This window comes from Euprymna scolopes, chromosome 8 (assembly GCF_053919585.1).
Source record: "Euprymna scolopes isolate OS-2025 chromosome 8, ASM5391958v1, whole genome shotgun sequence".
In the NCBI taxonomy this organism is placed as follows: domain Eukaryota; kingdom Metazoa; phylum Mollusca; class Cephalopoda; order Sepiida; family Sepiolidae; genus Euprymna; species Euprymna scolopes.
Window position 1 is genome coordinate 119254622 of NC_136489.1, and position 27759 is coordinate 119282380.

Here is a 27759-nt window from a genome sequence, read left to right on the forward strand (position 1 = left end):
ACACACACTCACATTCATGCGCATACACACACATGCGCGCTAACATGCACACACACACACACCCAAGCTGCGACGTCACTTCCTTTTAAGTAAAAACCAGACATGCGCACCCAGAACACTAACTCCAGTATTAAAGTCAACAAAACCTGTCAACTTCCCTTTTTCGTCCGGACCAGGGTTCGACCTGTTGAGTCGACGAACCGACCGCGCGCTTTAATGTCACTTTCCCTGCTACTGTAATGTGGGATAAGCGCATGTACACTTTATACGCTTTCTCTTTCCATGAACTGGATTGACTTTCTCACTCTATCTCCCCTTCGGTTTTGGTCCATCAACACAGACATGTGTGCGACTCTCTACTGAGCTTAACCCTCTCTTTCTACAGGCCGGCTTACCACTTTGCTTTTCTCTATTGCATTCCCCTTTCCTTCCACGCGCGTAGTCGTCAACGGCCAAATGAACACGTGTACACCCAAGACTTTCATTTCTCAACAGAAAATAAATGACATGTTTATTTTATTCCAGCATTTGAGTTCTTTGTTTCCTTCATTCAATTCGTTTCATTATTTTTTCTTGTAGCGAGTTTAGGGTATTTATATCCTGGTCCGCAACAGTTCTATCCTCAAGCATTGAACCGTCTGGATTTGCATTTTAAGATTGTGTTTTACATTGTGTCACTTATCACTCTTGGGATTTGTACACAACTGGCCAACTAGTAGATGCTTTGCAACGAAAAAGAAAACCGGTTTTCATCAAACAGAAATGGGATCATGTTGTCTTTTCTAGGGCAACAATTTTATCGTTCCAGTCTGTACATTGATTTAGTAGAGAGTTCTGTTTTGAATCAGGTTGGGAGCAGCTGGATGGTCGGTGAAAGAGATATGCTCTTAATGGAGTTGGTCACCAGCTTCAGGATATCACAGCAACTCTGACTAGACAATTGATCTGGAACACATTATCCCTTAATGGCATATTTTTAGTTCAAGTATTCTCTGGATTTAGGGTTAGTGTAGCAGCCGCTACAAACAATCAGACTACATCTCACAACTTCGAGATTTGAAGTCTATTTCTCCCTGGCTTGTCCAACCAGAAGCCAGCTCCCAGTCACGTGACCGAGTATATAAAAGGCAAAAATCACCAACACTTCTCTCTCTTTCACTGTGTTCAGCTCAGAAGCACACATCGCCTGGGGTGTCAACCCCAGGTTGGACGTGAGTATTATAAGCTGGCTATATCTCTCTTCACACTCCTACTACTTGCTTCCACGTGCGGTACCCAAACGAACATTGTATCTTCACACAAGAACATCTGTCTCTTTCCTTCTCCTTCAACAGGCCTCACCTATATCTAATTATCGGATATTTAATCTTCGTTACCACACAACGAACCCTTCACGACTTCTATAAATACACGAACAATGAACTCATCATATCAATACGTTTCTATCTACGACTCTCTTACTAACACATTTCTCCCTTGTACTCTTCTGCTAAACGCCACTAACGAAAGTACCAAATAAAGTTTATCAATATAGAATGAAACTTCTATTTCGTTGTACCTCATTTCTATATTAGTATTGGGGTTGATGAGAGGTATGTGTAGCAGAAACAAATAGAACTCTTTTCTTGTGCATCAGTGCCTCCCCTGACTGTGCGATATGGCACATACTGACCAATCAGAGGCATAGCGCAGGGATCTTCCTTACCCCCTTAAGGAACTATAACTGCTTCCGTCCCGGACGAGAAAAACTCTAGCCTTTTTTCCAACAAGACGTCAAAGAGAGTGGACCTGTTTCTTCACACTCTCTCTCTCTCTCTCTGCCTACACCGGTATCTACAATTCCCACTTGTCCCTAGTGTCTCTTTTGGGGAAGTTAGATTATCCCTACATTAAAATTATTCTACCTTACTCCGACTTTGCTTTTGTGGGGGAGGAAAATAAATAGAGACACCCCTTTTCATAAGTATGAATATACGAGGTTGGTACAAAAACAATATCGTTTTCTCACATACATTACTTTGATATATGACTAGAAGGGGTATCTGGCGTTGCCCAGGTGTGTGGAGTTGTAGTAAGGAACGCGGAGGGGGGGGGGGGGGGTTAAAAAAGTGGTAGTAGCCGGGGGGGGGGGGGTCAAAGCAATAGTAGGCAGTTTGGGTGAAGAGAAGTGTTAAAAAAAATGTATTGGTAGGCAGGCAGGCTTGAACCCGTAACGCAAAGAAAGTAAAAAATAATAACATCTTAGCTGATGTCTCCATCATGCAACCGGAAGTCAGGAGCGTTGAAATTAAGTGAAGTCAATCCAACGGTGACAATGATTTGCTAAAAAAGCGACTCCTCCTTGTTCAAGACTGCCCAGTTGAGGGTGAAGGAATGAATGTTTTTGGCCAATTCTTCGATATTTGTCGTGTGAAGGATCGAGCTTGAAAATGATACCGATCTTGTGAGGATCCCTTGCATGTGTGGAAAGTTTTTGCGAGACGCACACAAATTTTGCCTTTTATATAGTAGATTAGTGGGGGTGCCTGGCGTTGCCCGGGTGTTTGTAGGTGTGTGCTGAGAAAAAAAAAAAAAAGTTGTAGTAGGCAGATAGGCTCGAACCTGAAGCCTTGACGCGAAGGTGAAAAAGGAAAGGGAAATAGAACCTGACATCTTACCGCTCGGCCACGGCAGGACAGAAAGTGAAAAGTGTTCTAATTTAACGATTAAAAAGTTTACATGCAGAAAGTGAAAGTGAATTCACGTAGGAGAAGAAATGAAATCACGTAAGCCAGTTAAGCTTTCAGCTTTCCGCCGTGCTGGAGGAAATCAGCCCACCAAAAGGGGGGGGGGAGCTCTAGAAGTGTCTTAATGAATAGCGATTGTCTGATATGAAGGGGTAGTGTCCACAGTGATCAAAGCTACACCTGCTGGCCACGAAGGCCAGCGACTCAACTCTTTTTTCGAATCAGTTTCACTTTTATACGGAAAAGCCAAAGAAACACATGGAGAGTAAAAACAGCGTGAAAATAGCGTGTAAAAGTTGCTCAAATAAAAGATAGACATGACCTTCTTTCGTAAATCATAGATATTATAATCCTCGGAGTATATAAAAAGTTCTAAGAAACAGTATCTCCCCCCCCCCCGAAAAAAAGCCTTTGCTGAACATACAAAAAATGTGCACAAACTAACACACATTTTCGTTTATATATTAAAGACTAGCGGGGGTGTCCGGCGTTGCCCAGGTGTTTGTAGGTGTGTGTTGAGAAAAAAAAAGTTGTAATAGACAGGTAAGGCTCGAATATGAAGCCTTTATGCGAAGGTGGAAAAGAAAGTGAAAAAAAAAAAACCCTAATATCTTACCGCTCGGCCACGACGGGACAGGAAGTAGAAAACGTTCTAATTTAACGATTAAAAAGTTAACATGCAGAAAGTGAAAGTGAAATACGTCTCATTTTCTAAGTCAAACATCATCACGCCATAGAGAAATGAAATCACAGCGCAAATTTTGTATCTTGTAACATAAAAGTTGCTCAAATAAAAGATAGAGACAACCTCGTTTCGTAAATAAGAGATATTATAATCTAGGGAGTATATAAAAGTTGTAAGAATTAGTGACTCCCCTCCGAGCGTCCCCCAAAAAAAGGCTCTGGTGGACATACAAAAAAGATGCACACACACACATAAACACACACACATTTTCACTTTTATATAATAGAAGACTAGTGGGGGTGCCTGGCGTTGCTCAGGTGTTTGGAGGTGTAATAAAAGAAAAAAAAAATTTTGGCAGGGAGGTAGGCTCGAACCCAAATCCTTGAGACGAAGGGGGAAAAAAAGCGTGATAATTTTCCGTGATGCTAACTGGGCAGAGAAGTGAGAATGGTTGAAATTAAACAATTAAAAATTAACTGACAGGTGTGTAAATTTAACGAGGTTCAAAATCACGCCATAGGGGAATTAAATCAAGTACTTAACTTTGGCTGCAAGTCAGTTTCTGCATATTTGTTTGTTTCCCCAAGATGTTGAGGGAAAGCCAGCTCCCCATAAAAAGGGGAGTGTCCAAATGAATAGCAATTGTCTGATATGATGGGTTTTCATCGCATTGATCAAAGTTCATTGCTTCTGGATGTCCTTGGCATGAATGCCAGGGAGGTTCTTTTTGCTACGGATTCAGTTTTGCTCATATATGGAAAAGCCAAACAAACACACAGAGAATGAAAAATAGCGCGAAAATAGCGTGTAAAAATTGGTCGAATAAAAGATAGATGCGACCTTGTTTCGTAAATCAGAGACATTATAATCTACTGAGTGCATAAAACGTTGTAAGAATTAGTGACCCTCCTGAGCGCCACCCTTCCAAAAACCTTTGCCAGACAGACAAAAAAATGCACACACAAATACACACATTTTCTCTTTTATATAATAGACTAGCGGGGGTGCCCACCGTTACCCGGGTGTTTGGGGGTGTAAAAGAAAAAAAAGTGAACGTGTCTGTGTATCTGTGTGTGTGTGTGTATATATATGTTTCCTATATATATATATATATATATATATATATATATATATATATACCCTTCATTTTCTTCTTCCACTAAAACTAACTTTTATATCCAGTTTATTTTATATAAATAACCCCAAAACGCTATTGTCATTTACCAGGGGCAATGTCATTTGTAAAATAGTAGGCACCGCCAAAACTGGGGGGGGGGGGAGGGCAGGTCAGTACTTTTTGACGGACCGTCTTTTTAAAAATCTACCAAAAATCAGGTAATTATCCGATCAATACGAAATTTTCAGCGATTATTAGGAGGAGAATGAACTTTATAACAGTGTACTTATTTTTCATAAACAATATTTATATATATATATATATATATATATATATATATATATATATATATATATATATATATATATATATTTGCTTACAAAACCCCCCTTGTTTTGAAGTGGGAACAAATATGCTTAAAATAATCATCTGAAACTGAACAAAACATATTGTGTTGTTGTAAGGGACAGAATTATAGATTTAAAAAAAAAAAAAAAAAATTGTTTGCATACCTTATTTTGACGTCTGAATATCAGAACTTCGATTGTGTTTAATTATCCCGCTTTTGAGTTTTGAAGTGTGAAATTCGGTGAATATGTTAAGTAAAATAATTAATTTAAGTTAAGCAAAACAAAAAAATTTTTTTTTTTAATATTTATACGAAAAAAGCCATTTTAAAATTTTTGATAAATAAATTAACAATTTTTTTTTAGCGAGCCGAATAATGCATGACCATTATCAAACAGAGCATGCTTTGAATAATCGATACAAAAAAAAAAAAAAAATTCGATAAATATTGTGTCCTTTCATTTTTTTCGATCTCGTTTGAAAACGTTTGCCGCCTTTCGACTACGGTGGACCAAACGCGCTGAAATAATTTTTTTTCATTCTGCTTTAAATTGCCCCCCCCCCATTTTGGGGAGCCTGGCCCCCACACACATACACATTAAAAACCAAACTCATACAAATGGTCACCCATCTGGTACTGGCCAGCTTAATAATACATTGAAATTTTCGTCACTGAAAAATAAGTTTTTTTGGCCTGTTTGGTCTTCCATAGTTTTCTTCTTATCAAAAGAAAACGTAAACAGAGTCGATCTGAACTCTACGTCGACGCGAAATATCTGGTTACCTATATGAATAAGTGGAATTATTTGAAATTCAGGTACTTATATTATAATATTTTTGCATATTCTCTTAGAAAATCATCCTAAATCTTAGTTAGACAATAAATAAATAAATAAACTATTTCAAAAACCCTTTTTTTTTTTTTTAAATATTTAAGTACGTTTTTTGTGCAAGACAAAAAATGTCAATTGTTAACTTTTTGGGAAAATTTAACATTTAAAATTGAATTAAAAATAGTAGAAAAAGTTTTACATTATTCTGTTTCTATATGATAAAATTCAGGGTTTTATCTTTCTGGAAAAAAAAAGTTACTCAGAAATAATGGATTTTAATAAATGTAATTTAGTTTTAAAAAACAACAACAACTTGATTTTGCGGCCATTTTTGGCGGTGCCTATAAAATAGTAAAGAAAAAGTAAACATTAAAAAAAACGCCTAAACGATATTTGAAACCTAACTACTTAAAAAAAAAAAACAGTAATTATAATGTTTTCATTAATAATTACTATCAGATAAACAGGTTTGTTAAATAATCAGGAAAAAAAATAATTTGTAGCCATAGTTTGTAAAAGGCCAAATTGCTTCTTTTATATATAAAAAAAAAAGGCCGAATTCGTAAAATTTAGCCTTTAAAAGGCCAATCTAACAACTTAGCTCTTTTTTTAGTGTCTTTACGGAAGTACTTCCGGTTTCGTTCTCTGCCCCCTTTTTCTTTTTTTTGTATTGTTTTACTGTAAATATTCAGACATGGGTAAAGGTGTAACGCGTAAAGTTCGAGGAAAAAAGAAATACAGATATGATATCAACCGACGAAAACAACGTAGCAAGAAGGTTTATCCAAAAATTACTTGGTAAGTAGAAATATATTTCTATGAAAACTTTTTTTACTTGTTTTATTAAAATTGCGTGTGAAGTCACCCACGTGGTTCTGATTTTTCGTCTATGCATATTTTGGTATTATTTTACTTTTAAGGCCAAACATCATAAAAACCGTATCCAATATATGATATTCCCCAAATAATTGTCTTTGTTTATTTGAACTTAACAAATTTTTGCATTAAAAAAAGACTTTATTGGTCTTTTATAACGTAAAATTTCAAAATTTCTTTAAAGAAAGTTTTGGGTTTGTATTACTGTACACATAGATTCGAAAAAGTTGTCAAAAAACAAATATATAACAAATAAATGTTATCAAAGGCAAGATAAGTTACTTTTCTACCAAACTGGATATAATTTTCTGTTTTTATTCAATTTAACATGTTTATTCAGCTCGAAAAGCATACAGTGTTTACCGATGTATTGGAAAATTCAAGATAGCGGCCGATTCTCTCTTTAACACGGTAAGTTTGGAAAAAGGTGTAATAAATAAAAAACCGGTTAAAATACTGTTAAAAACTCGCTCAATATATGTTACCGTGACATAGGTTGACATATATTCGGCGGGTTTTTAATAGTATTTTGTATAGTTTTTTTTATTTATAACACCTTTTCCCAAACTTACGGTGTTAAAGAGGGGTGTGAGACGCCATCTTGAATTTTCGGTATTATTATACAAACACCGTGACAGCGAATTAGTAAAATCTTTTACGTAGTATTCGGTTACGTTTCGGTGTGCTGAACACGAATCTGAAAACTGGGTTAGGGTTAGGGTACATTTTTTTCTACTAATTCGCTGTCACGGTATTTGTATAAATTTACCGAATTTTCGAATACATCGGTAAACACTATGTTTTTCAAGCTGAAAATTACATTGAATAAAAACACAAAAATATATCCAGTTAGGTAGAAAAGTAACTTATCTTGCCTTTGATAAAATTTATTTGTTATATATGTTTTTTGACAACTTTTTCGAATCTGTGTACAGTAATACAAACCCGTTTTTTTTTTCATTGTTCTTGTATTTTAATCAAACATAAAAAATCGTATCCAATACATGACATTTCCAAAATGATTGTCTTTGATTCGCCGCCGCCAGACTATAAAGTTTTGCAAACACCGTCATTTTTTTTATTTTTAAACTAACTTTAAATTTTAAAATTTCGATGTTTGAAAAACAGTTCATAATATATATTCAAGTTCTATTTTTGTGTTTGATAAAAAGGATAAAACAGTTAATAAATACAAAAAAAAAAAAAAAAAAAAAAGTCCATTAAATTAAAATAAAAACTGTTTGAATAAAACTTATAGAAAAAAGGTTCATTCTATACGGTTTTGGTCATACTCATCCGTAGATAAAAATATCGGACGTCACTTCCGCCAAATGGCTTTGTAAACAAAGGAAGACGAATCTTCAACATTACCTCAAAAACTGTTTTTTTCTGCTTTCAAAACGAAAACAGAAAAAGGTTTCATTTTTTTTATTCTGCGTTTGTCAATTTAAAGAAATTATTTTCAAGTATTTCAAATTTGATTTCCATGCACTAAAAGCGTTAATAAACCAAAATGTACTAAGTACATCTTTGTATTTATAACTTCTTACTTCTATTTAAGGTAGAGTTGTTTTTAGTGGTAAAAAAAAAAAAAAAAAAAAAAAAGGTGCTTGTATTTGTGCGCTTATGCTACCATGCTGAAATAATATTTAGAAACCCATTCTTAACATGGGGAAGGAAGGGTGGTTTGTTAACTATTCTGTACTTTCATCTAACAATTAAATAAAATATATAATGAAACTTGAATTTATTTTTAACTCATTGTTAAGACCATTTTTTTTCTTCGAATCTATAAAAACCAGTTTTTTTTTTTTTTTTTTTTTTAACTGAGGATATCTGAATAATAATAATAATAATAATAATTAATTAGGCGGTTGTTCGATAAAGAATTTCATTGTGATGCATTTTGTAAATTTTTACCTTGTTTCCACCTTAACATTTTTCTTTAAAATGACCACCAATAAGGTTTTCGAGTGTCCTGAAAACGAATATCGCATTTAAATTTTTCGCAAATTAGTAGCTTTCCAGATATTAAGCAATGTCATTTCTTACGTTATTGCTGGTGGTGGCGGGTGGCCATCTTGGTACGTGCGTTTGCGCATAGTTTTTTGGGGGATTACGTTTGCCAGCGATAACATACGTATTTGCAGAAAATTTAAATGCGATATTCGTTTTCAGCATACCATAAAACCTATAAAAGTAATCATTTTAAATGTTAAGGTGAAAACAAGGTAAAAAAAAATTACCATTTTATTTCTTTGTTTACAAAGTTGAACTTTCAGTAAAGCAACAATAGAAATGACAAAAATTACCATCAACTCTTGGTGAATATATAGTTGTTGCTTATCAGGATTCCTGGTACTGTGAAAGCTTTTTTTTTTTTTTTTTTACATAAGCATCACCACTTCTAAAGGTCAAGAGGCCACTCGAGAATAAGGGTTAAAGAGTGTACAGTAGAAATTGGACAATATAGTAATCGTTAGTAATGGAGATTTGGTAAATTTCTTAACTTATATGAAACGGCTCATCAAAAACTTGTTTACGTTAGACTTGAAGACAACCATATGTAGTCAGCTGGAAAGCAGAAAAACGGAAGACAATTCCATAGGCGTGCAGTAGTACTGCAGTACTGCACGCCTATGGAATTGTCAGTACTGCAGTTCTAAGAAAGAAGCTTTGCTCATGGAATCTACGCTTAGGTTTAGGCACAGATAAAGAGTGGGGAAAACTAGTGATAGTGTTTTCTGCTAGACGGATGTTTCTTGTGAAAGTTTGGTGAGGGGGGGGGGCTATAGAATGGAGCTCAGCCGAGCACTAGCAGTGTCAGAAATTTCGTGAAAATAGCGAATAATTCCACCCCATCTTTCCAAGCTTATAACTCCTCGAAAAATGCAATTCAAGCCCTAATTTTTTTTTTCAATTAAAGGAGCAAGGACCAAGATTTCATTAAAAAAAAAAAAAAAAAAAAAAAAAAAAAGTGTTTTTTTTTTAAAAAAAGGTTTTAAACTTCGGACTTTACAGGTAAAATTCTAAAAGAACACTGTTTTTTTTTTTAAATTTGAATATATTATGTATTGACCTTTTCTCTTCAATTTGTGAGTAAATTAATTATTTACTTTCGGGTTGCTAAATTAAGTATTTACTTTTTAATAGACACTTAAATATTGGGATGGGGGGGGGTCGTGAATTTAAAAAAAAAAAACGTTTGTCTAAAATATTATATTCGATTTATTGGAAAGAACATAAAATTTCACATTGACCCTGAAAATATCGTAAAAATAGAATCAATAGAAAAATTTTGATAGATTTTTAAAATTTAAAAATTGAAAAATATTGAGTTCGGAAAATTCATTACTGTTTAAAAAAAAAAAAAAAAAAAAAATATTTCTATTACTTTTAAAACAACTGTAATAGTTTATTTTGGAAGTATAATCCATAAAGAAAATAAATAACCCACTTTTAACAGAGAAATTCCGAGATTTTTATATTGTATTCGCAGTTTCGTGTTAGGGGTGTCAAAAATTCCTACAAAAATTCTGATACTGCTAGCCGAGCACCTACCATGAAAATAACGATAAAGCAGAGACAAACTCGCAACATCTCTTCTGTGAGAAAGAGGTTCAAGGGAAGAGAAAAGGACATCCCCCACAAGGTTACAAAGTCTATTTTGAACTCTATCAAGGCAGGATAAGTCCTTTCTAGCAGCTCCTGCCCAGATATGGCAACAGTACTCCATCCTTGGACGTACCTGGCTCTTATGTAGATAGAGAATAGCATCAGCAGTGATCGATCTACTGGATCGATAGAAGGATCCCACCATTTTTCCAGCAGCCTTGGCAACAGATTTAATGTATGTGTTCCATTTAAGATCAGGAGTAAAGGTTAAGCCCAGAAGCTTGTCAAAACATGAGGCCTCCTCAAGACGAGAACCATTCATTTCAATTGATGCCAGATGAGGATCAGAACGTTAATGATGTAAAGATAAAAGCTTGGTTTTAGATGCATTAAAAGTAGCCAGCCACTCCTTTCCCCATTGTACTACATGCTCAAGATCAGAGGAGAGAGAATCAGAGAAAACTTGGTCGTTTACGGTCTTATATGTGCACCATAGATAGTAGTGTCATCAGCATAGATGTCTACGAATAATGTAAGGATGGGATTTGGAAGATCATTAATATAGATCAGGAAGACAGTTGGGCCCAGGATTGACCCCTGAGGGACTCCAGCATTAATACTAAGAGCTTCTGATTTCTGCCCATCAACCACTACTCTTATGAACGTATCAGAGAGAAATGATTTAATAATTGAGAAGACATTTCCAGCTATACCATAGCTGGAGATCTTGTGAAGTAAGCCTTTATGCCATGCTCTATCAAAGGCCTTTGATATGTCCAGCAATTGTCCTAGAAAGGTAGCCTCCGTCGAGAGATTCGCTAATCCTATGAGATGTAACTGTAAGTACATCTGCTGTATATCTAGCAGAACGGAAACCATAAAGAAGGTTATTTTTGCTAAGATGGTTGATTACTTCTCTATTTAACACAAATTCCAGCAACTTATGACGCACAGGAGACTTATTGGCCTGTAGTGTGAGGGAGATGAGCGATCACCCGAATTCTTAAATACAGGGCATACTGATGAGATTTTCCAGGATGACAGGAAGCAATTCTCCTTAAGACAACGTTTAAACAGTTTTGTAAGAATGGGCGCAAGTGCTGGTTGAAGTCTTCTGAGTACTATAATCGGAATACCGTCAGGGCTGGTTGCTTTACTGGAATCAAGGTTCTTGATTAGCTTGGCAACGTCACATACAGATATTTGTATATCACATAGCATGTTTTCTGATACAGGAGGAAATATTAATGTTGGTTTTATACGTTGGGTTCTGTGTGTGCTGTGATAAAACTTCTCAAATGCACTTGTGTTGTGATGTTAGGCTTTATAAGGTGTTAATTGTGTTTAAAATTCGCCTGTTCCTCCTTTATCTGATTTTTTTTTTTTTTTAACAATTGTTGATACTTATCAAAACCATTCGGATACAAAACCTATCTTAGAACACTACCAGGCACATAAAATGAGATTTCTTAAAAATCGTCCCAACCGTTTTTGAGTCCATAGAGAACTCTCTCTCTCTCTCTCTCACACTCTCCAGTGTCTTTTATATCTCAGTAAAGATTACTACGAAAAGAAAGATTCTTTAGATGGATGTTGAATCTTAAATTTAAATATTAAATTCTATACTAAGTCATTGTCACTCAACATATACGCTTTGGGGGGGGGGTGACATCTTACTATCTTTCTAAAACTTTTACTTCATTCCATAAGGGTAGATGGTTTCCTTTTTCCCTCCATATGTGGTCGGCCATACTCTAGTTTCAACATCTTCATGTATTACGGCTTTCTGGTGTTTTTCTAATCTTACTTGTACTGAGCAACATCGCTCACCTTTAATAGTTTTCTTCACTTATATGGAATCGCATAGAGATAGTTCTTAGTCATGACTTTTTCTGTAGAGGGCTTTGCTCACACAAGATGCTTTCTAAGAACAGGATTTCTCCTGAATACTATTCTGATGTCATGGATTACATATTCTTTAAATTTTTTTCTGACAAGCTCTTCATATATAGTATACAAACCATTGAGTCCGATTTAAATATCTGGACTGTTTACTTATTTTTAAAAACAATCAAAAAGCGAAAAGATTTCTGGTGTTAAAAAGTATCACTTGCATCTGTTGTGATAGCTAAAGGGATAACGTCATAACAATTAAGAGCGTCACATTTTATTTTTTAAACTGCTGTAAACATACATCCTCTGTGTCATTGATAATGATGGTCCTAAAATCGGATGTTTCAGGTCTTTCAGCATCATACACCCTTATTCTAGTGACTTGCGGTTGATAAAACACTAGTTTGTGTCTTGATGAATCGTTACTATGAACCAATATTTATCCACTTTTTAGCCATACAAACTAATTTATCCTCAAATAGCAAAAATAAATCTCTTTAAAAACTTTAATTTTCTTTCTAGAACTAGCTGTGGATGGGGCATCCTACCAGATGTCATTCACCGGCTATCACATATATTCCAACCAAGAGATTGTTTTAAAATTCTAACCATACCTTTCAGTGCAATTGTTTGTATTTTTCTTGCACTTGGTTCACTGAGTATATGTACTTATTAGTTTTTGAAATTCTTTTTCATGAGTCTGGTTGCAGTTATAATTACGGGGATAATTGATATTGATCTTCCTAAGATCCCAGTTTCTTTCGATGTCATAAGTAATGAATTCTAAAATCCTATACACTATCTTGGTTGGATAATAAATGATTGTGCTATGCAGCATTCTTTCCTTTAAGCATGTTTCATTAAATAATATACACAGTTCCTGTCTACATATTTTGGTTCTGATTCTTTCCATTTTTCTTATTTCTGGCAAGAACTGGACGATGTAACTGTCATAGTTACTTTTTGACTTTCATAACCATCATCAAGGATGATTACCTGTAAAGAGTTTAGAATATTTATAGGGTTGATTTTTATCTTTTTTTTTTTTTTTTTTGTCACCAGCAAATCGCATGTCATCTTGTATATAAGAGGCACAATTTTTTCCCTCTGGACGAAACTACTGTAGGTTGACAACAACAGATCGCACATAAAAATTTATATTTACGCCATTAGCCATTACATTATTTAACTATAGAACGCAATTTCATACACATTATTTCGTAATATTACAACATATTTATTCTGAGGAACGCCATGATCATCGTCATAACCTACAGAGAAAGTAGCTAGATTTTCACCCCCACTTTGCCAAGTCCTCTTACAACCCCCTTCTACACCGTGTGCGTTTATACTTTATCCTGTTTTCCTGAATCTTAGCCGTCATTAACCGACTATGGAATTCATACAGTCATATACTCTTACCACTTACATTCTAGACAATGATTTCTCCCGTCCGGAAATCTAGCCAAGCTGATTGGCTGAGAAATTAGATTCTAAAATTCTGCTATTCGGTTACTTCACCATTAAACGAACAGTTCGCCACTATAAAACATGCTGCCATTTCCATATGTAAAGATTATGAAATTATTTCTATTTAAACATCTTAAATTTTTTGTTTCAATTTAAAAATACATGATATTGGTCCCCCGATTTATCAAAGAGGGACCTATGTTTTCAGTGGTGTCCATCCGTGCGTCTATTAATCTGGACAATTGCCAGATTATCGTCCATTAGTTTTTCCTGAAATTTTGCCACAACTCGTATTTCATTAAATAGATATGCACAGTAAAAAAAAATTTGTTTTTTTGCAAAAATTCCTGTTGTGTCCCCAGGGGCTCAAGAGGTCAAAAATGCCCCAAAATGGCATGTTTTGCCCCATAACTTTTAATCCATCCATTAGATTTTTTTGAAACTTGGCCAAAATGTGGAGCCCATTGTTTTTAATATAAATCCAATATGGGTGACCTTGACAAAATTCTGGTTTGCGTCCCCGGAGATTTTTAGTGCTAAAAATACCCCTTTTTGTGACTTTTTTTTCACATTTCTTAACAAAAACTTGATATGTCTGACTATATAGTGATTTTTCACAGTGGTCAACTCAAATATACCTGTGTTAAAGCTTGAAACGGCACCATTATCCATTTACAATGGGATTCGGCATCCCGAGGGGCTCAAAAGAGGTCAAAATGGCCCAAAATTACACCTTTTGCTCCATAGCGTTTGATCCATCCATTAGATTTTCCTGAAACTTGGCCAAAATGTGGATATCATTGTTAATATAAATTCAGTATGGGTGACCCTGGCAAAATTCTTGTTTGCATCCCTCTGGGACTTTTAGGGCTAAAAAAACATGCCTTTTTGGAGCTCCTTTTTCATATTGCTCAAAAACTTGATATATATGTCTATATAGTGGTTTTCCATGGTGCACTGAGATTCAGCATTCTTAGGAGCTCAAAAGGGGTCACAAATGCCCCAAAATTGCAAAAAAAATGACGCTTTTTGCCCTACAACTTTTGCCCCACCCATTAGATTTTTCTGAAACTTGATGATAATGTGAAGGCAACATTGGCCTTCACACTTCTCACATTCACCATTTCTTCACTATTTTTTTGTGGCGTCATCTCACATGCAGCACCAGAGGGGGACCACGCACGCACTGCTTGTTATTGATATTTTGTTTCTTTGGTTAAATTAGTAATGCTTATGTATAAAGTTTTGCTTGTTAGTGGTGTGTTCAAGAATAAATGTGTTGTCTACATAAGTTTTCTAAATTGGCACAGGTGACAAGAACGTAGCTTAGTAAGGTGTTTAGCAATGACACTGTTCAGAAAAGTTGCATGGTTAGCTCACTCAAAAAGGTTGTGGTAGTCAAGCCTATGTACACAGACAAATATTTTCTCTAAGATTAATACAAGCCTGAACTTTTAGCATTATTGTGTCAGACATGGCAAGAAATTCCTCAAGATAATATTCAACTGATCAATGCCATGCCTAGAAGGGTCGTAGCATTAAAAACAGTAAAGGGAATGTCAACCAAGTATTAGTTTTGTGACCATTTATTTTTGATTTTTTTCTATAAAAACTGTTTCTATGGGTGTCTATTTTGTCATGTCTGTATGTTTTCTCCTTCACACACACATATATACTAACTGTACATACTCAACATTATCAGATAAAACTGAAAATTGACTATATTTTGGATTTTTCAAAGCGTAAAATTACAGCCACCGAGAGTAAGGCCTGTTAACTGAAAAATGTTAACTGGCAATGGTAGGTAAGATTTGTCAGACCATCAGTTACTATATGAGGGCCATTTGAAAAAGAGCAATAAAACATTTTTAAAAGAAAAAGGAACACAGTTCAATTAATACTGAAACTGAACTTTATTCAATATAAAATATAAACGTTTTCTATGTAAAATTAAGTAATTTTAAAGAAATATACAAGTTAATACTGATAAAACTGAATTATGAATTTAGGGAACAAACAATTAAAGAAACATTAAACACATATTTTTTGGTCTTCGGAACAAGATCACAGTGTAGTATCTGTTTTGATGCTACACTTTACCTTTTCTGTCCTTGGTCAATGGAGGAGAAATCTTTCATGACTGAGATTATTTTTGTTCCTATCCAGAGTGCCCCTTATTGGGAAGCTTGATTTTGCCCACAAGATTATATGTTGAAATATTTAAATAACTATTACTTTGAATACAGAAATTATATTTAAAGTTTTGGTTTTCTGTTCTATGTCCATCACCACTTATCAAGGCCCAGTGGCCACGCAAGGATAAGGGTTAATGGGTATACATTTGTCATTGTGATTTTAGCATAGTAAACATTAGTGGGAATTTTGTAACTTGGATTACTTAGGGGAACAGTTCAATAAGAACTTGTTCACATTGGACTTGAAGACAATCAGGTTGTAATTGGTTGGAAAGCAGGCAAACAGAATAGTTCCACAGGCGAACAGTTCTAAGAAAGAAGCCCTGTTCATGGAATCTACATTTAGGTGTAGGCACAGATAAAGAGTGTGGGAAATTGTTGATAGTGGTTTTAGCTAGACGAGTGTTTTTTTTGAAAGTCTGGCGAGATTGAAGTTCAGATGAGCACCTGCTATGCACCTACACCAGTTTTTTTATTATTACTATTATGATAATAATAAGGGTGCTTGTGCAGTGTACGCACATGTGTTTTCAATAGTATTTTCAAGTTAAATTAAATTGTGGGTTCGTATACACAAATTCGAAAAAATTGTCAAAAAAACAAATATATAACAAATAAATGTTATCAAAGGCAAGATAAGTTACTCTTCTACCTACCTGGAAAAGTTTTTAGTGGTTTTACTTGCTTTAAAATGTGTAATTGCTTTGAAAATCATACAATGTTTATTGATATATTTTTAAAAAAAATGTTGGCATGCTCGCTATTGAACTCGGTAAGTTTGGGAAAATGAGTTCAAACAAATTATACAAAATATTGTTAGAAACCCACCGAATATATGTCCGCCTATGTCACGGTAACATATATTGAGTGAGTTTCTAACAGTATTTTGTATAATTTTTTTTTTTTGTTTAGACTTGTTTTCCCAAACAAGCATGCCACCATTTGCATTTTTCAAATACATCGGTAAACACTGTTTTTCGAGCCGAATAATAAACACTTTGCATTAAATAAAAACACTAACAATTTATCCAGTTTGGTAGAAAAGTAACTTATCTTGCCTTTGATAACATTTATTTGTTATATATTTGTTTTTTTAACAACTTTTCCGAATCTGTGTGTATAGTAAAACAAACCCGTCATGTAAATTTATAGTTAAAATTAGTGTTGGGACGATTCTTAATTTTTATACGATTCCGATTCCAGGAAAATATTGATTAACGATTCCGATACCAAGTACGATTCCGATTCCTAGGGAATTTATTGTTTTGAAATATACCAGGTAGTTTTATACTTATGGTCGGTAGTTCCCAAATATGTTCCCTTACTTTGGAAGAGATATTTTATGTCTACACCGTCGTGTTTTGGTTTAAATAAAATTATTATATAGTAAACTAAACGGAAAAATTAGCAAAATTTATTTTAGAGAAAATTTATTTTACTTAATTGGAATACAGAAAAAAAAAACTCAAAGAAAATAGAATTTATCCTTCAGAGAAAAAACAAATAAAATAGAATTTATATAACAGAACAAAAACAAGAAAATTAGAGAATAAATACACACGATTCATTATTTTGGTCCTCATAATTAACAGATTTAATGAATTAAATAAAAAAAAATATAGCGGAAGAGAAAGAAAATATATACTAATTAAATATAAAAAAGATAAATATTTGATTTAATAATTTATAAATGAACGTGCGTAATGAAAAAAAAAAACAATATACCACGTGACATGGCGCCGTAGATACAAAATAACCTTTCCAAAGTTAACGACCATATATGAGAAATACCATTAATCGAAAGTTTTTGTGTTTTATACCAAAAGGTAGGTATAGCGAAAAGTTACAATTAAAGGAATTTCAAAAACGATTTTTTGTTTAGCTATTGATAGTTGTATTTGTGACGGCAGTTCTTCAGACCTCCATAATTCACAAGGAGTAGTTAACACCTATTATTTTTTCTTACTTTTTCATTGCTTTTACACGTTGTTTCTAACGTGAAGAATAAGTTTAGCCAAACTAATTTTGAAATAGGGTATATCAAAGGAACACATATAAAAATGATACCACTATAAAAAAAATGAAATACTAGATAAAATTGAGCAAACATAATTACCAAAATTACAGAAAAAGATTAAAAAAAACAAACAAAAAATGGTGAAGTTTGTTGAGTGAAATGAATTGAAAGAAAATTAATTGAACTAATAGAAATGTTAAATAAAAAAATGTCACATTTCAATATTTTTTTAATAATTAAATTCTCAGGGTTGTCGAAATTAAAAATTAAGTGATTTTTTTTTTTTATTAGACTTCTTTCGAAGCTTGTTACCTTGAAAAATACATTTAAAACCCTTTTTTTTTTTTTTAAATAAATTGAAAAATAAATGCAATTAAAAAAATTTAATTGATAATTGAAACTTTAAAAACATATTAAACATTGAAAAATTACTTATCTCACAAATTAACGTCCAATAAAGTAGATCCAGTCTTCATACAGAAATTTGGTTATAATAAATATATCTTTCCCAAACTTAAAAATTAAATCTTTTTTTTTTTTTTTTTTTTTTTTTTTTGAAAGAGAGCGAGAGAGTGCTTTAAAATCGCCGGGGAGGGCCGCCTAAAATTTTAAAGAAGTAAATTTTAGGAGTGTAGTGCCTTTCAAAGACGGTTATCATAATTTATTATCATCATTTAATTTCCTCCTCCCCCCACACACCGTTCCACGTGGTTCAGTAGTTAACCAGTGCTCCTGTTGCTGTCAGTCAGCTATCTTTACCTAAGTTTTAATTTCTATTTAAAAGAATTTTTCATGAATGGAATCAGCATTTTTAAAAATTATTTTTTTAGTTGTATATGTTGTATTTACTCTTTGAAGTTAAGGAGGGTTAAAAAAAAAAATGGTGACACCTAGATGGTGACGTAGGCAAAAAAAAAAAAAAAAAAAAGACACTGCGATTTCGACCCTCACTAATAAAACTGCTCTGAGTGACTAGTTGGTAATTTTTTGTTCCTTTTCTTTTTTATTTTGCTCCTCCAATTTATTTGGATGCTTCATAGTTAAATGTTTTAACATGTTGGTTGTGGTCATGTTAGATGGTTTAATTCCTCGCGATATTTTAATTTGACAGACTTTGCAAATGGCTTTCAACTCATCATCTTCAAAATTTTTTTTTGGACTTTGGGCCATATTAGAAAATTCAGTTTATCTGTAAACAAACAATTTACTATTAAATTTTGTTTTAAAGCTAGTCACTTATTTGGATAATTAATTGAAAATAATCCGCTAAAAAAGACAAAAAGAAAAAAATATAAAGGGATGGGGCGGTAAATTGTACCAACCGGTAGTTAACAAAAAAAACTTATAGAATTTAATTTTTGAAACCAATGTATAAAAGTTTACATAATGAAATGCAAATATGCATCTTCGGGTTTGTATTACTGTACACATAGATTCGAAAAAGTTGTCAAAAAACAAATATATAACAAACAAATATTATCAAAGGCAAGATAAGTTACTTTTCTACCAAACTGGGTAATTTATTTTGTTTTTATTCAATGTAACATGTTCATTCAGCTCGAAAAACATGCAGTGTTTACCGATGTATTGGAAAATTCAAAATGGCGCCCGACACTCTTTAACATGGTAAGTTCGGGAAAAGGTGTTATAAATAATAAACTAGACAAAATACTATTAAAAAAACACCGAATATATGTCAAAATATGTCACGGTAACATATATTGAGCGAGTTTCTAGCAGTATTTTGTATAGTTTATTATTTATAACATCTTTTCCTGAACTTCCCGTGTTAAAGAGTGTCGGGCGCCATTTTGAATTTTCCAATACATCGGTAAACACTGTATGCTTTTCGAGCTGAATAAACATGTTACATTGAATAAAACCCCGAAAAATATATCCAGTTAGGTAGAAAAATAACTTATCTTGCCTTTGATAACATTTATTTGTTATATATTTGTTTTTTTGACAACTTTTTCGAATCTGTGTACAGTAATACAAACCCGCATTTTCTTTTGAATTTTTTTTTGGTTGACTGTGTTCAATTCACACATGGTTGATGCGGTTCAATATTGCTAAACTATAAGTCCTTAGTAAAATTCTATTTATAAATACTTTTTAAAATGAAATTATTTAATTAATCGTAAATATTATTTAGACATAAAAATTAATTGATTACAAAACCTTTTAAAAATATATATTAATTTCGTTCGGCAAAAAACTGCGCAAAACACTTAATTTTCAATTTAAAATTCTAGAAAAAAGATTATATTATTCTGCTTTTAATATAATCAAATTCAGGGTTTTATCTTTCTGGAGAAAAAAAAAAAAATAATGGATTTTATTTCAATGAAATTAAAAAAAAAAAAAACTTGACTGAATTGAATTAATTACCCTTAAATTAACGAAGGGGTTATTTAATAACTTTAGGTTTGGAAGAGATAGGTATGGGGTCGATTTTTTTGAAACTTCAAAAGAAACCGACTACTGTCAAAACTTTGCGAAATAATACAACGTGATCAATTTCATTTTAGAGATATTTCTTTCAAAAGCCTTCTTTTAAAAAAAAGAAAAAAAAGTATATTGTTCTATTAAACCTTTTACTGTTTAAATAATTTGACTTTGCTCGTTTTATTTTAAGAAAATATAAGTTGAAAAAGCATTTTCATTCACTATTAGAAGATTTGTCAGTAAAAAAAAACAATCGCCAAAAAGATAAGCGTTTTTTTTTATTTTTACTCGCAATGTAGAGCCCTGCATACTTCTTTTCAAAGTTAACTCTTTTGTAGTTTTGATTACAATAGATCTGAATGAATGAACCTTGTAAGGGAGGGGCACTAAGCATTGCCCTGTTAATAATGAATTTCTTTGGTTTCTTTTTATTTCTCTCTTGCGGTTAGAAATATCAGGAAATTTTTTTTTCTTTTTTTCAACATCAGACTAAAAGAATCGTAATGAAGGAATCGGAAAATTAAGGTATTTTTTAACGATGCGATTCCGATACCTCCCAAAATATACGATTCTTACGATTAACGATTCCGATTAATCGTCCCACCACTAGTTAAAATGTTATAAAAAAAAAAAAAAAACTTGAAGTTTTAAACATATTTCAAAGAAATAAATTACGCCCGGTGTTAAAATATTGAAAATTCACCGATCGTGTAAAAAAAAAAAAAAAAAAACTGCCGTGAAAAATGCTAACTTTAATATATTTGGAAATACTCAGTGAAAAGATTTATTTATTAAAAGAACGGACTGAAAAATATTATATAAAAATTGTTTGTTTTGCAGTAAAAAAAAAATAAATAAATAAAATGAAATATTTGACTTTCTCCAATAGAAATTAAAGTTCAAAAACTATATTTTGTTTGATTAAAATTTTCCCAATGTGCAATTATAATAATTATTATCCAAATGGAGAATTGTTCTTTCTCTTTAGAACATACATGGACAATTGTTGACACAGCTATATTTTTTATGTCTGTTAGCGTGACCACGTGGTTGAATACCGGAAACTATCTGTACCTACAAGTTGATCAGGAAATGACGTTACGCTATCATATTCACTGGCTTACTCTCTTGGTGGTGGTGGTGGTGGTGGTAAAATAACTTAAACAGGGAAATAAAATCGCATAGGTTAAAGGGAAATAACTCATAAGTTAAATGAAAACTGGCTTCCGTTTTTAACCGCAACTGATGTTGGTTATACTAATTTATTAAAAATAAAATCAAATCAAATTAAATGTAAATTAAATAAAAAATAAATTAAGTAAATCAACCCTATATAAATATTTCTAAATAGAATACTTAAAACAATTCAATTACTAATTTCTATTAAAAATTTAGAGCTAATTATTAAAACAAATTTTCTTTAATGTAATATGCAAACTAGATAACCTCTTGAATGTTGATTCCTTTTGAATAAATGGGATATATATATATATATATTAGAGAGAGAGAAATGCAGGAATAAAAGTCAGTTTTCATCATTAAAGTCTTTGTGAAACCGTGTATCTTTTGTATATATTTACCAAATTGTGAACAAATACACAGACAGAAATACGACTTTATTATAATAGATATATAAATCTTTATATATATTATTCCTTAATTGGAATTCATTTTTGAGATGAGCATTATATATTAATTTATCTTTATTTCAGACTATTATTCTCATCTTTATTAGTTGTTGTTTTTTTTTTTTTTTTTTATCTTTTATTGGTTTTGTTTATTCACAACGTTTCGGCCAACTATTCCTCTGGCCTTCGTCAGGTGGTAACCGCGACGGATAGGAACTTCGAATCTCCTAACTGCATTCTCCGCCATCACTGCCATCTGTAGTTGTTGTCGTCTCACCACATTTTTGGCCAATTAACCTCTGGCACGCTTAGGGTGGGATTGAAACCGCTATCTTCAGACAATGTTCATCTGGAACTGTAGAGAATAGTTGGCCGAAACGTTGTGAATAAACAAAACCAATAAAAGATAAAAAAACAACAACTAATAAAGATGAGAATAATAGTCCAAAATAAAAATAAATTAATATATAAATCTTTCATGATTTTTTTGTTATTTCAGTCCCCAAATCAAGAATGCATGGGACAAGAAAAAGTCACTTGCTGACAATCTTGAAGAGATGGGCCTGTGTGTTGATCCAAATAAAACGTTCCCCATTCCCAAAACAAAGGTAATCATAAAATTTCTATTAAAAAAAAAAAAGTGTTAACGTTTCATTATTGAATTCTTAGATTTTATTACTTTTTTTTTTCATAATTAAATTGTTTGGAGATTTGTGTGAACCAATTTTTTCAAATTTTATGTTTTTTATCTGAAGGATATCATCAAATTTGGAACGATAGAGCATTATGAAAAAAATAAAGTTGAGGAAAAGAAAAAAAGCAAAAAACATCATGTTGCTAAAGGTGGGTTATTCTCTTACAAACTTCTTATATTTTTGCTTGTCAATTATTTATTATATTTATTGAATTCTTTTTAGTGTTTCTTTTGAATTCTAACCATTTTATTTCTTGGTGCTTGAGATAATTCTTGGTAACAGTAAATTAAACCTATACTGGTATCAATTGTATCACGTTTAAAAGATCAGAATCCCATTAATTGATCAAGCAGTTTGATTTTTATAAAGAAACTCTTTTTCTTATCAAGGCCCGGAAGCCACTCAGGGATAAGGGTTATTGCAAGTACATTACGTTAGTGTGGAGATTTGAAGTGTTTACTTAAGGGGGCGGTTCATTAGGAATTTAACGTTGGACTTGAACACATCCAAGTTGTAGTCAGGTGGGAAGCAGGCAGACGGAACAGAGTTCCACAGGCGTGTAGTTCTAAGAAAGAAGCTTTGTTCATGGAATCCGTGTTTTGATTTAGGCACAGATAAAGAGTGTGGGAAATTTTTCATAGTGGATTCAGCTAGACGGGTGTTTTTCGTGAAAGATTGGCGAGGGGGGGGGGGCAGAGATTGGAGTTCAAACAAGCACCTGCTATGGAAGTAACGATAAAACAAGAATAGGCTCGCAACGTCTCTTCTGTGGGAGAGAGGTTGCAGGGTAGAGTTAAGGGCATACCCCACTAAGCCACAAAGTCTATTTTGTACTCTGTCAAGGCAGGATAGGCTGTTTTTAGCAGCTCCTGCCCAGATATGGCAACAGTATTCCATCCTTGGACGTACTTGACTTTGTCATTAACAGCCTTTGATGTGTTGCCGTAGATGGTCGTGTCATCAGCATAGATGTCAACGAATGATTTAAGTATGTGTTTAGGGAGGTCATTGATGTAGGAAGAGAGTTGGGCCTAGGATTGACCCCTGAAGGACTCCAGCATTAATACTGCAGGCCTCTGATTTTTGTCCATCGAAAAAAAAAGTTTTAGTAGGTGAGTATGAGGATCGAACTTGAACCCTTGAGGCGAAGTTGGAAATTAAAGTGTGAAAAAAAAAAAAAGTGTGCGACTTTAACCATTGACCCACCGCGAGATACTAACGGAAACACGTTTGAATTTATTTAATTACTTAGATTTGGCAGGTGCACGTTTTAATGACTTAATGAGGTCAAGTTTGACTGCGGGATAGTATTTCATTTACTGCGGAAAGCTTTCCCCAAGATGTTGGTGTGGGGAGAGGACAGCTCCCCTTGTCCATGGCCAACGACTCTTTATCTGAGAGTACGTCTCTCAAGCTCCTTGGCCTAACGTTCACTGGAAGCATGAGCTGGAACAGTTACATCGAGGGCATTGCCAGGGCCGCTGCAAGGAAGGTGGGCTCTCTCTACCGTGCTAGAAAACTTTTAACACCCGAAAGTATCCTGTACCTCTATAAGGCCACTATTCGCCCATGTATGGAGTATTGCTGTCATATTTGGGCCGGTGCATCGGCTACTAGTCTCTTGCTCCTTGACAGGGTTCAAAAGAGAGTCGCAAATCTGATAGGCCCTAAACTGGCATCAAAACTTCAGCCTCTATCCCATCGTCGAAACGTTGCATCCCTCTGCCTGTTCTACAAGTACTATAATGGTGAATGCTCTGAAGAACTGCAAGCACTTGTGCCCCCACGACGTGAACACCCTCGACAGACCCGACAAGCTGCAAAATCCCACCCCCACACTGTAGAGATCCCTAGATGTAAAAGATCCTTCTACTCCAGTAGTTTCTTCCCCAGAACTGCTAGACTTTGGAATTCCATTCCGGGTCACTGCTTCCCCAACTGTAATGACATGCATAAGTTCAAGTGCAACGTGAACCAACATCTCGCTGCCCTAATCCCTACATAGTACCCCAGTAGATGTTTCCCCTGATAGTAGCCCCCTACACCAAAGTGGCAATGTGCCTTGTTTGGGGTGAAAATGTAATAAAAAAAAAAAATAAATAAAAAAAAAAAAAAAAAATTTGAATAGCAATTGTTTGATATAAGGAAAATATTTCCACGCTGATCAAATCTGATTGCTTTTGGACAGACATTTCTGTCGATAGATCAAAAATACTGCCAGAATTAGTGTCGCTTTTATTATAGGAAAAAGACTAATCCAGATGCGGCGAGCGACAAATGTTGAATATTTATCTTCCCGAAGTCAAGCAAATTAAATAGACAGGCGAGCTCCATTGGAGATATTATAATTTCTATGTGATATAAAAAGTTTTAAGAAGTTGCGAGTCGACCGACCGCTTCTCTGAAAAAAGCCTTTCTTGGACATACACAAAAAGCGAACATACATACACACATTTTTGCTTTTATATATATATAGATAATGAAATCTGTCAAAGTTTTTATAAAGACACAATGTGTATTTTGTTAGTAGATTATGCCAACCCAATGTGAACTTTTATATTTGTAGAGCTTGAGGAGGAAGCTAACAAACCAAATATCCGACCACGTACGATGGCTGGCCAAGAAGCCATATATTGTATATACATGATGGAAAAATATCATGATGATTATGAAGTAAGTAAATCAGTTTTGTAATTTAAAAAAAAAAAAAATACTTTGCGTACTTGTACAGTTTAATCAGGATATTGAAAAATGAAAATTTCAAAAAAAAAAAAAAAAAAAGTTGTACTGAAGTTTTCTGGAAAAATTTCACTTAATTTGATCGAGTATTTTTTACAGCAGAAAAACACGTTTTTATGACAGCTGGCTGAAGGTAGCCATGTTTGGATTTTTAGAACCTGCCATGAGGAGATAGCTCTGTCTAAAGTGCTGAACTCTTCCTCCTTATCTTAAATAATAGCTTTTCTTAAAAATCAAAACATGGCTACCTTTTTATCGGTATCATAAAAAAATTTTTTCCTCTGTAAAAAAAAAAAAAAAAAAAAAAAAAAAAAAAAAAAAAAAAAATCAAATTAAGTGAATTTTTTTTTTTTTTTTTTTTTTTTCCGATATTTTCATTTTTTAATGTCTTGCTTAAACTGTACAAGTACCAAACTTTTTATCAATTTTCTTTTAAAAGTTAAGGAACAAAATCAAAATTTTCTTTACTTTTGACTAGAAAAAAAAACGTTTATTGTGGATGGGCGTGGCTCCAGAGGCTAAGGAATGAGAGTGGAAGAGTTGTATGTTTTGGTTTCGATTTTAGCTAGTGGCACGCAAGTCATATATATATTTATAGTTTTGATCTCACTACTATATATTAGGTTCAATATAATAATCGATAGGGAATTGTCTATAATAATAAATATGTAATCTGCATGAATTGAAATATCATATTTAAGCATATCTTACAACTGGGCAACACCAGGTGGCTTGCTAGTATACATATAAAAGTGACTTTGTCTGTAGAACGGTCTCTACCAAATTCCTCTGTTAATTTTAGGTCTACAGACATGAAACTTACTAAATAGATTTGGAACTCTGGAACAAATTCCATTTGGTTTTTTAGCCAGTAAAAATAGCTGCTAAGGGGCAAAATTGAAAGTTGATACTTGGCAGGCATAAATCAACTTAAAGTGCTCTTGTATGCATGCACAAATATACATTTATACGCTTTTTATGGTGCAGATAGCAACAAATAAGACTGGAGTGCTAGATGTCTTGATTTTAGTTCTGGCTGATGGCATCCAAATCATTTTATTTTAACTTTTGCAATCATTACGATATATAGTGGGTACAATATAATAATCAATAGCGAATTTGCTCTTTAATAATAAATATGAAATCTGCATGAATTAAAATATCATATTTAAGCCAGTGCTCTATTGGCCTTAAGTGTTGATGCCTATGTAACAAAAAAAAAAAAAAAAAAAAAAAAATTTATGACTGGGCAATATAAATATATATTATGCATATCAATATCTGTACTATATTTTTGTTATATTACCGTCCGGGCATGAAATTAAAAACAAAGTTCTATACAAAGAGCAAATAACTTTTTTCTTCCTCAATTCAGGAGTGAAGAAAGCACTTAAAACGTGTGTGTGTATATAATTGTTTAAGAGGCCACTATCATTTAAAAAATTATGTATTATTTTAAATTGACATGTTGAGCTACATCATGTCAAATAGTTTTGTCGCACTTATAACTCCTCAACCTTGTTTTTGAACTAAAGCTATTCCAATGTGCTGTTTAAAAAAAAAAATCGGTGAACTCTTTAAAATGCTCCTCAATATAATGGTTTGGATTTTTAGACCACAAGGAAGGGAGGGGGCGCCACAGGGAGATAACTAAAGTGTTGACATCTTACTTCCCATGTTAGATAATAGCTTTTCTCCTTTCCTCATGGTCTAAAAGTCCAAACATAGCTACCTTGTGCTTGCTGTCATAACAAAATTTTTTTCCTCTGTAAAAAAAAAACAAAAAACAAACACTACTTGATCAAATTAAGTGAAATTTTTTTTTTACGGAGAACTTAATTCCATAATAATTATATACAATATAATTTTTTTCAATATTTTCATTATTTAATGTCTTGATCAAACTAAACAAGTACCATTATTTGCATGCATTTAGTCACACACACATTAGCAGATGTTTAAACAACAATTCCTGAAAAGTTTACAAACTGATATTTGTATGGAACCTCATGAAAGTGATAAGTTTTCATACATCCATGACATTCCGTACTGTTGTTGCTGTAGACATTAAAAAAAAAAAAAAAGCTACAAACTATTTTTTTTTTTTGTTGTATTATATATTATTTGCGTTGAAAAAAACCCAAAAAAACTCTTAATAATTTTTACCATTTTCTTCATTACTTCCAGGCCATGGCTCGAGATTACAAGAATTATTACCAAGACACGCCCAAACAGATTAGGAAGAAAATTAACAAATTCAAAAATATGCCTGAACAATACCAAGCCTATTTGGAAGCCAAAAAGGAAAAGACCGAGCAAATGGATACGAGTGAAAGTTAATAAAACTAAAAATATTAATTTTTTTTGTCTTTTATTTTATCCAATTTTTTTTTTTTAAATTGAATCTTAAAAAATTCATTCAATATTTGGTTGAAATCAATTCCAGTACTTCATATTCATCCCAGATTTTATTT

General features: G+C 33.1%; 1 protein-coding gene across 1 annotated transcript; it reads left to right on the top strand.

The window, feature by feature from the left end:
* Window positions 1-6314: 6314 nt before the first annotated feature.
* LOC145283746 (nucleolar protein 16-like) lies at window positions 6315-27643 on the top strand. The gene is made up of 5 exons (XM_080132809.1): window positions 6315-6507; window positions 22351-22459; window positions 22607-22694; window positions 25113-25219; window positions 27473-27643. The coding sequence occupies exons 1-5, from the start codon at window positions 6404-6406 to the stop codon at window positions 27623-27625; spliced, it is 561 nt and encodes a 186-aa protein (XP_079988935.1). The 5' UTR covers window positions 6315-6403; the 3' UTR covers window positions 27626-27643.
* Window positions 27644-27759: the final 116 nt, after the last annotated feature.